Genomic DNA, 12,150 nt, shown 5'->3' with positions numbered 1-12,150 from the left:
GGATGCCAGTGATGACGAAGAAGGTGTAATGTGGTCTTATGTCTAAATACTCTTTTGATTGTTTCTTCCTTCTTTTTGTATCATTACGGTCATTTTCTTATCATGTATTCCTGTTAGGTTACGGACGATTCAGGCCGACCCAGGGCAGGGTGGCTGTCATGTCTGTTTACTCCTCACTATAACCTTAAAAGACCCAGAGGAGATGTTCCAGCTTGACTATATGTCCGTTCTGTTTTATTGAACTATTAAATATAGTTCAAAAGGGGGAATTGTAGAAATATACTGCTTTGACATATGTTACTTTGCTAAAGACTGGTAAAACATCTGTTATCAGATGTCGTGCAAACAAAGGAACAAAAGACTCACTCAAAGAGGAAGTGGAACATATCACTCAAAGAGGAAGTGAAACAAGACAACCGTACCCGACCGTGTTAAAACTGTCAACTTCGCACCTTGTGGTTTGACCCTGCTGAAGGGGTTATCTGCCCCTGCCAGAAGACAGTACAAACAACCAGAAGACCCCAAAAGAAGACCCCACCCCAAAAGACTTTGTTTGTCAGTACCTATAAAAGAGCTGAGCACGCACTGAAACATCGGAATCTGTACACAGAGTGCTAGTGGTTGTCTTCTGTGAACATTAAAGATTCCCCCTTCTGCGCAGACTGAGTCTTGAGTCTTCATTCTTTCTCAGCCTTGAGCAATGCATCCTCCAACAAAGAACCTGGGTTGAAGGACCCGCGGAGAAGACCAATAATCTCACAAATTTATTCCTTCAACATGATGGGGGCTGGTGCTCTTGCTCTTCTAAGTTTGCGGAGGAAGTAAAGACGCTGCTGTGCTTTCTTGGCCAGTGCAGTGGTGTTATTTGTCCAGGAGAGATCCTCAGTGATGTGCACACCCAGGAACTTGGTGCTGCTCACTCTCTCCACGGATGCACCGTTGATGGTCAGAGGAGCATGCTGAGTGTTTCCTCTCCTGAAGTCAACAACAATCTCTTTCGTCTTCTCCACATTCAGGGAGAGATTGTTGTCTCCGCACCACGTGGCCAGGCGGCTCACCTCGCTTCTGTAGTTAGACTCATCCCTGTTATTAATGAGTCCCACCACAGTCGTGTCATCCGCAAACTTGATGAAGAGGTTGGAGCAGTGTGACGGAGTGCAGTCGTGGGTTAGCAGAGTGAAGAGAAGGGGGCTCAGCACACATCCCTGAGGAGCCCCCGTGTTAAGGACGATGGTGCTGGATGTGCTACTGCCAACCCGTACTGCTCGTGGTCTTCCTGTGAGGAAGTCCAACAGCCAGTTACACAGTGAGGTGTTGAGCCCCAGCTGGATCAGTTTTTGTGTGAGCTGTTGTGGGATTATTGTGTTAAATGCTGAACTGAAGTCTATGAACAGCATTCGAACATATGAGTCTTTTTTGTCCAGATGTGTGAGTGCTGAGTGGAGTGCAGTGGAGATGGCATCATCGGTCGAGCGGTTGGGCCGATATGCAAACTGGAAGGGGTCCAGTGAGGGGGGAAGGGCAGACTTAATGTGCTTCATGACTAGCCGTTCAAAGCACTTCATGAGGATGGGGGTAAGTGCAATTGGACGGTAGTCATTAAAGCAGGAAGGAGATGACTTTTTTGGCACCGGAATAATTGTTGTATCTTTGAAGCAGGTGGGGACGACAGCCTGGGAGAGTGAGATGTTAAAGATGTCTGTGAAGACATCAGTGAGTTCCACTGCACAGTCCCTCAGTACACGACCAGGAATGTTGTCAGGACCCGGAGCTTTGCGAGCGTTGATCCTGCTGAGGGATCTCCTCACACTGTCCGGGGACAGAGTCAACACCTGGTCACCAGGAGGGGGTGTGGTCTTCTGTGCTGTGGTGCTGTTTTTCCCTTCAAAGCGAGCGAAAAAGGTGTTCAGCTCGTTCAGCAGGGAGATGGTGCTATCACAGGTCTGTGGAGGGGGCTTGTAATCCGTGATGGTTTGTATGCCCCGCCACAGGCTCCGTGTGTCTCTGCTGTCTTTGAAGCGACTAGATATTCCTCTGGAGTACTGTCTCTTTGCCTCTCTGATGCCACGGGAAAGGTTGGTCCTGGCTGTCTTCAGGCTCGCCTCGTCTCCAACTCTGAAACAAATCAAATCACTTTTACAAGTGTGAAAGTGCATGATATACATGAATTTATATACATGTATTTTGACCCCAGCTGAAATGCACTATATTGATGCATATTAAATCACTCCGTCTTTCAATTTGGAACTTTAATTTTGAAACGTTGAATATAGTGAAAAGTGCAGCAAGTGCCTTAAATTGGATGAGCAACTGTATTATTTAGCATTTTCGGCTGCAGCAATTGAAAAACCAATGTGTTTGTGTTTGTGTGCAAAGAGGAAGGAAGTGCAGGGATCAAAAAAGATATATTGAACATAAAGAAACTGGCACGAGGGCCAGAAAAAAACATAATCACAAACTGGAACGTAAGGTAAATCTCCTCACCGGCTGCCTGAGGATCCAGCCCTGTTGCTTCCCTGGGTTAAACAGTGCCAAAGGACACAAGGCCAATCATGCTTGCTGTAGATTGATTGAAGGTCAGAGAGCTTGGTACAAATGATGCGTTCAGCTGATGGAACCACCCTCTGTAGGGCTCGCCTGTCCTGCATGGTGCTGTTCCTGAACCAGGTTGAGATGTTTCCCATTAGGATGCTCTCTATGGTGCAGGAGTAGAAGTTCCTGAGCACCTTGGAGGGCAGTCTGAAGTCTCTCAGGCGTCTGAGGTGGTAGAGACGCTGACGGGCCTTTTTCACCATGGTGTTGATGTAACAGGACCATGACAGGTCCTGCGTTATGTTAACACCGAGGTATCGGAAGCTGTCCACTATGTCCACTGGGCTCCGGTTTATGACAGGGGTCTGGTAGTTCCTCTCCATCTTGGTACTAAAGTCCACTATTAACTCCTTTGTCTTGGGGCAGTGGTGGCCTAGTGGTTAAGGAAGCGGCCCCGTAATCAGAAGGTTGCCGGTTCGAATCCCGATCTGCCAAGGTACCACTGAGGTGCCACTGAGCAAAGCGCCGTCCCCACACACTGCTCCCTCTTGTACCAGTTCACTAGATTTCCAATATCTCGTCATCTCGAGATCAGGCCCACCATGATATGTCATCAGCAAACTTGATGATGGTGGTGGAGTTAGTAGTGGCTGTACAGTCGTGGATGTACAGAGAGTACAGCAGGGGCCTCAAAACACAGCCCTGGGGGGCTCCAGTGCTGAGAGTGATGGAGGCTGAGAGATGTCTGCCCATCCTTACTGTCTGTGGTCTCCCAGTTAAGAAGTTGGAGATGCACTGACAGAAAGATGAGCTGAGTCCCAGATGCTCCAGCTTGGGGGTGCGTGTGTAATGTGCACGGGCCCTCGGCCTGTTCCTGACATCGGCTCGTTTTCCCCAGGGCCGCCGATTCGCGTTGTATCCTCCTTTGTCCTTCCTCAGGATCTCACTCGTCCAGCTGGGATCCGGAGCTGTTAAAATCTTCTAAATGTAAGTGCATTGTATTCTAATAGAATCAAGAGTGTCTCTACTGTATTAAATGCGCTCAATAGTGGTCGATTTGCTGATGAAGGTCTAAAAGACAAAAACAAAATAAACGGGGTTGGAGCAGTCGCGACAGCAGCTTACCTCACCAGCACCATCTTGGAACTCTTCCAAGATGGCATGGAAAGCATACCAGTTTCTCTCCCCGAAGAAAGTGACCATGCAGAGGTACAGTTTTCAATCGAGTTGTTTGGCTTTCCATCAACTTTAAAATATCCAGTATTTCAGCCTAAGCCAGATGCCACAGTGTTTGCTGCATTCTTTCTGTACTGTTGTCATGATTGGGTTTACTAGGCTTCCGTAGTCACATGTTAAGTTGTTCTAGGAACACATGCTTGGCAATAAAGATGGCTGTTTTGACAACCGGACTTCGACTACGACACGGTGATTGCTAAATTCAGCAAACATTTTGTGCCAAAAAGAAATGTCATGCATGATCAAGCCTGCCTCCACAAGCGTGTACAAAATACAGGTGAGTCTGTCGAAGCTTTTGTCCGAAGCCTGTATGAGCTGGCACATAGCTGGAACTAAAGAGGAACAAATTAAGAGACAGAATTGTGATCGGCATATTAGATACGGAGACCTCCCAAAAGTTGCAGATGGAGCTGGATCTCACGCTAGAAAATGCATTTCAAATAGCGCACCAGTGTGAACAGATCAAGCAACAGAATGCAAGCCTGCCTGCCGATTTTACAGTGAATGTGGTTCAGTGAGGGAGACGCTATCTCCACACGGGCAAGAGCAGGGACGAGCGACATCTTCCGAAATATGGAGAACCAAGAGTCTGATCCAGATGTAATGGCCTACATGGGAAAACGTGTGAATGTCCAGTCAAAAATAAAAGGTGCAGAAAATGCAGGAAATTAGGATATTTCAAGCAGCGTGTCAAACAAAAATGCTGTTACATCAAGCAACATGACTGATGGTGAGGACCTGTTCTTCCTGTTCCTCCTGGGATCAGTGAATAAAAAAATGTGAAATTACAGCCTGAGTGGATTGTGGGGATACCTGCAAACGGCAGTACAGTAGTATTCAAAATAGATACAGGAGCAGACGTCACAGTTATGTCACAAGCTGCATTTCTGAAATTGACACAACAGCCATGTTTGCTTAAGGTCAGGCCTGAGTCGGGCCTCACCAGTCCAGGAGGTCAAGTGCAGTGTCTGGGCAAATTTCTAGCCACAAGTACAAAGGACAGCAGTACAAGTACTGGGTCACTATCATAAAACTTATGCTCACAGCTTGAGCCACTGCTAAAAAGATGGGCCTCATGAAAAGAGTTAACGCTGTCATTGCTAATATGCTCCATATACTGTGCATAATTATTAGGCAACTTAACAAAAAACAAATATATACCCATTTCTATTATTTATTTTTACCAGTGAAACCAATATAACATCTTCACATTCACAAATATACATTTCTGACATTAAAAAACAAAACAAAAACAAATCAGCGACCAATATAGCCACCTTTCTTTGCAAGGACACTCAAAAGCCTGCCATCCATGGATTCTGTCAGTGCTTTGATCTGTTCACCATCAACATTGCGTGCAGCAGCAACCACAGCCTCCCAGACACTGTTCAGAGAGGTGTACTGTTTTCCCTCCTTGTAAATCTCACATTTGATGATGGACCACAGGTTCTCAATGGGGTTCAGATCAGGTGAACAAGGAGGCCATGTCATTAGTTTTTCTTCTTTTATACCCTTTCTTGCCAGTCACGCTGTGGAGTACTTGGACGCGTGTGATGGAGCATTGTCCTGTATGAAAATCATGTTTTTCTTGAAGGATGCAGACTTCTTCCTGTACCACTGATGTAGGTGTCTTCCAGAAACTGGCAGTAGGACTGGGAGTTGAGCTTGACTCCATCCTCAACCCGAAAAGGCCCCACAAGCTCATCTTTGATGATACCAGCCCAAACCAGTACTCCACCTCCACCTTGCTGGCGTCTGAGTCGGACTGGAGCTCTCTGCCCTTTACCAATCCAGCCACGGGCCCATCCATCTGGCCCATCAAGACTCACTCTCATTTCATCGGTCCATAAAATCTTAGAAAAATCAGTCTTGATGTTTCAGCTTGTGTGTCTTGTTCAGTGGTGGTCGTCTTTCAGCCTTTCTTACCTTGGCCATGTCTCTGAGTATTGCACACCTTGTTCTTTTGGGCACTCCAGTGATGTTGCAGCTCTGAAATATGGCCAAACTGGTGGCAAGTGGCATCTTGGCACCTGCACGCTTGACTTTTCTCAGTTCATGGGCAGTTATTTTGCGCCTTGGTTTTTTTCCACACGCTTCTTGCGACCCTGTTGACTATTTTGAATGAAACGCTTGATTGTTCGATGATCACGCTTCAGAAGCTTTGCAATTTTAAGAGTGCTGCATCCCTCTGCAAGATATCTCACTATTTTTTACTTTTCTGAGCCTGTCAAGTCCTTCTTTTGACCCATTTTGCCAAAGGAAAGGAAGTTGCCTAATAATTATGCACACCTGATATAGGGTGTTGATGTCATTAGACCACACCCCTTCTCATTACAGAGATGCACATCACCTAATATGCTTAATTGGTAGTAGGCTTTCGAGCCTATACAGCTTGGAGTAAGACAACATGCATGAAAAGGATGATGTGGACAAAATACTAATTTGCCTAATAATTCTGCACGCCCTGTATGTGGTAACACCACCATGTCGTATTCCATTTCCTCTTTTGCCAAAAGTAGAGGCGGAGTTGAAACACATGCTGAACTTGGGCATAATAGAAGAGGTCACTGGGCCTACAGATTGGTGTGCTCCAATGGTTCCTGTGGAGAAGAAAAACAGAGAACAAGTAAGAGTATGTGTTGACCTGAAACGTCTCAACAAGTCAGTGAAGTGAGAGAGGTACATACTGCCCACAGTAGAAGACATTGCTCCAAAACTAGTTGGAGCAAAAGTGTTCTCTACCCTTTAAGCTTTGTGCGGGTTCTGGAAGATTACTTTCTGCTTTCACAGACTTCCTATCGGAATCACCTCAGTCCCAGATATTTTCCAGAGGCTGATGTCCACACTGCTCAAGGACCAGGAAGGAGTCGTTGTAGTGATGGAGCAACGACAGAAGAGCACAACAGAGCTACAATACTTTGGTCATGTAATTAGCTCAGAAGGTCGGAAACCTGACCCAAACAAAGTGAAGGCTCTCACTTAGATACAAAGTCCATCTAACAAAGTCCACTGTAGGGGCAGTGGTGGCCTAGCGGTTAAGGAAGCGGCCCCGTAAGAATCCGGTTCGAATCACGATCCGCCAAGGTGCCACTGAGGTGCCACTGAGCAAAGCACTGTCCCCACACACTGCTCCCCGGGCGCCATGACATGTCATGACATGTGTGCACCGTGTGCTGTGCTGCTGTGTATCACATGTGACAATCACTTAGCTATCACTTTGACTAGAGCCGGTGTGTTGTAGGACCCAGCAGATGCCTCGCTGAAGGGGGGGGGAGTGGGAGAGGCCGGCCTTAACTAACAACGTCACTTCCACTGCATTGATCAGCACATTGATCAGGTTAAATGTTTTTTAATGAGTCTCTGATCAATGAAGCAGAAGTGACATTGTTAGTGAAGGTTAGTGATTGAAAAATGCATTGTCAACTGGCAATTGAATTTCTATTCGAATAATTGTGCTTAAAATCCTCGATACTTAGAAGAATTACATAAAGATGTAACCTTTAACCCTACTTTATTAATGTCCTGATTTATAAGCGAAGAAGTCAATTTAGCTGTGACCAGATCAGTTTCAAAGTTCAGGTTCTAATGTCATTTGTCACACAAACCGGGATCAGAACAAGAGAGACGAGTAGGAGGAGACGAGAAACCTCGGTGCGGCAGGACGCAAAGAGGCAGGTAAGTTCCTTCCGCTTTTAACTGCGAACGCGGCCGGCGTGAGCCGCAACACCACACTGATGTTGTCGTTTGCGTTTAAGGCACAATACAGGACGAGACTTTACTTTACTTTACTTTACTTTATTTTGCAGACACTTTTATCCAAAGCGACTTACATGAGGAAGACACCAGCAATTCTCGTTCGATTTCTATAGAATTAGAGTTTACAAACTAAGATCCCTGATAAGGGTTAGGGTTAGGCCATATACAAGTAACCAACAAGACATTCACCACAAATAAACACACTCAATACAGAGGACTAACAAAGGCAGGGAGGAGTTATCCCAAACATACAGCAGCAGGTGGAGGTACGAACTCCTCCCACTACAGCAACGTAAAGGACAGGGAGAGGCCCGGCAGGTACAGCAGCCTAAAGGTTCTATGGTGTTTTAGGACAGATGTGTGTGAGGAAGAGGGAGGGACATTTATGGGACCTGTTCAGGCTAGACAGGTTGCATCTGAACTGGAGAGATTGGGGAGAAGTTCAGGAAGGTAGCGCCCCCACACACTGCTCCTCACTGCTCACCAAGGGTGATGGTTCAATACAGAAGACACCTAAACCAGTGGTTTCATGGCGGGTGTCTGTTATAAGTAATGTTGCTTTAATTTGACTTTTAGTCTAGTCTTGACAGTCCAGCTTTATTAGTCTGAGTCACATCCAGACCCACGTCAGGCCACGCAGGCGCATCTTCGAATCGGCAAAGCTGCGGCGAGAAAAATCCCGTTGTAGAATTTCGCATTTTCACAATCTACCCACTGCAGTATTTAACAAAAGCAATGCGCGCATGTGTGTACGACATATGTGACTTTGTGAAAGTTGGAGATTTCCAGGTTTTTATTTAATGATGTCTGTCGAATACGTAGTCGTCACATGACCAGAATTTACATCGCGTCTCGGTTTCGTCATGTCGTAATGTTGGAAAGATGAGGAACGTGATTTAAAGGGGAAAAGGTCTCTGTACAAAAACTAAGTACAAGTAATTAAAAGGCCAATATAAAATATTATGTGCTCATTATGGGGGTTTTGTTCATATCAACTGTTAATACTAACATTTTCTCAGAGAGAGAGATCTTTATAACACACTTTATAGAACTTTATAACACAACTCTATAAATCTCTGTAGTCACCCAAACACAGAGGTTCTGTAGACGGCGAGAACGGTTCCACCGTCAGGATCCTGCCCCCTTTGAGAACCCAGAAGAGCCCATCCAGTGAGCAGCAGGCCGATTTCCTGGTGCTGCCAAACTTCACCGCCAAGGTAAACCCTGCAACCGCACATCCATCATCACTTCTAATGAATCCATGTAAACATCTGGTCCCTTCTGGCAGGAGACTGATGAGCTGTCCGTCACCAAAGGAAGACGTGGACCCGGGGGACGATGGTTGGTGGGCGGTGGAGAAGGGGGCGGAGTTTGGCCTGGTGCCTGGGTCAAAACCCCCTGTCCCATATAGAACAGAGACTGGACACACCCCTTTGGTTTGACCTTCTCACAGGAACCAACTGTTCTTTGTCAACAGCAATACAGTCTCTCTCTCTCTCTCTCTCTCACACACACATTCACCATTGTCTCTGGATGTAAAATCACCCTGGTTTCACTGTGAAGTTCTCTGGAGGTTCTCTTAGTTCCTTATTTAATTTGGGTGTTAATGTGTGTGTGTGTGGCTCTGTGCTCTGACCTGCTGTTGCCTGAGAGTAATGTGTCAGAAACGTTCTGAGAACGTCTGAGTAACGTCAGTGATCTGCTCTGTACCAGGGGATGAACAGTGAAAACTTCATCCCTCCCGATCTCTACTGTTTAGAATAAATGAATCAATACTTAGATATTTTGACCGGATCCAACAAATGTGCATCATTTATTAAGTATAAAGCATTTCATACCAACAGTGTCATAGAGCAAATAAATGCATGATAAAAAACACACAATTAAAATCATAAATACATCACATTTCCTATATATAACAAATACATCAAATATCTGATATATAAGAAATACATGACAGTCACTGGGCACCTGATCTGCTTCTGTGGAGGAACGTTCTCCTCCACAATTCACCTCCTGTTGCTACTCCACATGGACTTTTCCACAATCTTCATCAACAGGTCAGAGTCCTGGAGTCCAGAAGACAACAGAGCAGTCAGTAACCTGCAGAAGAACCTCCACCCTATTCTCCAACTACACCTGCTCCACCTCATTCTCCATCTACACCAGCTCTACCCTATTCTCCAACTACACCACCTTCAGCCTATTCTCCAACTACACCAGCTCAACCATCCCAAACACCACCGCCACCCGAGGCGCCAACGACCACCACCGGCAACCGAGCGCCAACGACACCACCGCCACCGCAGGCGCCAACGACACGAGCGGCACCGCAGGCGCCAACGACACGAGCGGCACCGCAGGCGCCAACGACACCACCGGCAGCCGAGGCTCCAACGACACCACCGCCACCGCAGCGCCAACGACACGAGCTCACCGCGCGCCAACGACACCACAGCCACACGAGGGGACAACGACACCACCCCCACCGCAGGCGCCAACGACACGAGCGGCACCGCAGCCAACGACACCACCGCCACACGATTTTGACAACACACACCCCACCTCATTCCAACGACACCAGCGCTACCCGATTCTCCAACGACACCACCTCCACCCGAGGCTCCAACGACACCACCGGCAGCCGAGGCGCCAACGACACCACCGCCACCGCAGGCGCCAACGACACGAGCGGCACCGCAGGCGCAACGACACGAGCGGCACCGCAGGCGCCAACGACACCACCGCCACAGAGGGACAACGACACCACCCCACCGCAGGCCAACGACACGATCGGCACCGCAGGCGCCAACGACACCACCGCCACACTATTACAACGACACCACCCCCACAGACCATCGACCCAGCTACCTATTCTCCAACTACACCACCTTCAGCCTATTCTCCAACTACACCAGCTCAACCTCATTCTCCAACTACACCAGCTCCACCCTATTCTCCAACTACACCACCTCCACCCCATTATCCAACTACACCAGCAGGCGCACAACGACACCACCGGCACCCAGGCGCCAAGACAAACACCGCCACCCCCCCATTCTCTAACTACACCACCTCCACCCCATTCTCCATCTACACTACCTTCACCCCATTATCCAACTACACCACCTCCACCTCATTCTCCATCTACACCACCATATTCTCCAACTACACCATCTCCACCTCATTTTCCAACTACACAACCTCCACACCATTTTCCAACTACCCCACATCCACTTCATTCTCCAACTACACAAACTCCACTTCATACTCCAACTACACCACCCGTGTTCATTCTCCACCTCATTCTCCATCTTCACACCCTTTTTGATTGGCTTACCGGACTGTCTCGGGTTTCCTGTAGCGCCACTCTCAACGCTGCTTCGATCAGGTCGCCCGGTTCTGTCTGTTCTGGTAAAACCTCCCGCTCCCTCACGCTCTTTTTACCCATGAAGTGACCTGAGAGACACAGATCAGTGCGTGGCTCAGACGTTCAGATATACAGAAGCAGAGTGGTGATGATGAAGAAGACTCTCACCTGTGGCCCACAGGTTCCCGCGTGGGTTCACTTTGATTTTGGCCACTTTGTTGCGCAGCTCCGTCAGGTCCACGCTGACTGCGGCCGCGAAAGACGCGCAGACGCAGATCAGCAGCAGGCCGGACAGCAGCGAGCGCTGAGCCACCGACCGGACACGGGACGTGGACTTCATCTTCATCATCCTCAGCCAGCGGACAGGCACACACGCTGTGGCGCAGACTGAGCTTTATATGGGAGATCTGGTGGGTGGGTGTGTCTCTTTCTCTCGCTCGCTCTCTCCCTCGCACACACACACACACACACACACACACACAACATGACTGGCTGGTTAAAGTGAACTAACTTCGACCTTGCAGGTCACACGTTAACCAGTTCACTTCCAGCAGAAACTGGAAATCAAAAATTCAAACATGAGAGAAACACTGTAATGATCAGACTCTGGATGCTGAAGCAGATCCTTCTCAGTTGACCCCTGACCCCCAGCCCAACGATATCAGCCAGGATCAGATATACTGAGGAACTTGTAATCTTGTGTTTCAGAGCTGTTCTGGCGAGAAATGCTAATCAACACTGATCCCGTCAACGAGTTCTAATGAGGAGACAAATGGAACGTTTGTCCTGTTCCTAACCTGTGACATTTAAAGTGTCACTTCAGTATCTGGTGTGTGTAATGTGTGAATATGAAATCTGTGAAGTGTGTATGTGTGACTGTTGCTACTGGTCACCATCTCGTTCAGAAAGACCACGGGAATGTTAAGCTGAGAACAGCTGGCAGGTGACACACACACACACACACACACACACACACACACACAGACCCTGAATGCAGGCAGATTTGAATCAGAATATCATTGTCTGGTGACGCCCATCACGGCGTTCATGACCTGCAGCCGGCGGCGGTGGTGACGTTCTGACTTCACCCGGCGTTGGTGGAAATGCCAGGAGTCGAGATGACATTTCAGAAGCGCCAGTGCCGCCACATTTCAACGTTCACATCACGCTCTGCATAATTAACAACGACTCGTCCAACGTCAAGGTGAAGGTCACTGGGTCACGGTTCTGTCGAGGAAACCCGCCCATTCAGCCTG

At 47.8% G+C, this 12,150-nt stretch overlaps 1 protein-coding gene and 1 long non-coding RNA gene across 3 annotated transcripts; one reads left to right on the top strand and one right to left on the bottom strand.

Moving 5' to 3' along the window:
- The first annotated feature begins 3,889 nt into the window (after positions 1–3,889).
- On the top strand, positions 3,890–9,313 carry LOC114783415 (uncharacterized). 2 transcript variants are annotated; one of them, XR_003748474.1, is made up of 5 exons: positions 3,890–4,045; positions 6,288–6,447; positions 6,559–7,443; positions 8,607–8,741; positions 8,813–9,313. It is a non-coding gene; the product is annotated as an uncharacterized LOC114783415 (long non-coding RNA). The 2 variants fall into 2 exon arrangements; XR_003748475.1 differs by having other exon boundaries at positions 6,285–6,447.
- Positions 9,314–10,487: 1,174 nt separating this feature from the next.
- Positions 10,488–11,249, bottom strand: LOC114783410 (neuromedin-B-like). The gene is made up of 3 exons (XM_028968892.1): positions 11,063–11,249; positions 10,865–10,983; positions 10,488–10,514 (listed from the first exon to the last, which is right to left on the bottom strand). The coding sequence occupies exons 1-3, from the start codon at positions 11,241–11,243 to the stop codon at positions 10,488–10,490; spliced, it is 327 nt and encodes a 108-aa protein (XP_028824725.1). The 5' UTR covers positions 11,244–11,249.
- Between the last annotated feature and the right edge of the window lie 901 nt (positions 11,250–12,150).

This window comes from Denticeps clupeoides, unplaced genomic scaffold (genome assembly GCF_900700375.1).
Source record: "Denticeps clupeoides unplaced genomic scaffold, fDenClu1.1, whole genome shotgun sequence".
Classification (NCBI taxonomy): Eukaryota; Metazoa; Chordata; class Actinopteri; order Clupeiformes; family Denticipitidae; genus Denticeps; species Denticeps clupeoides.
Note: the sequence above shows the minus strand (reverse complement) of the source record. Positions and strands in the feature narration are given on the sequence as shown.

Coding starts and splice junctions, on each gene's coding strand:
- LOC114783410 (XM_028968892.1), bottom strand. CDS start 11,243: ATGATGAAGATGAAGTCCACGTCCCGTGTCCGGTCGGTGGCTCAGCGC. Junction 10,984..11,062: donor CGGGAACCTGTGGGCCACAG/GTGAGAGTCTTC, acceptor TGTGTCTCTCAG/GTCACTTCATGGGTAAAAAG. Junction 10,515..10,864: donor AGGAAACCCGAGACAGTCCG/GTAAGCCAATCA, acceptor CTGCTGGTGTAG/TTGGATAATGGGGTGGAGGT.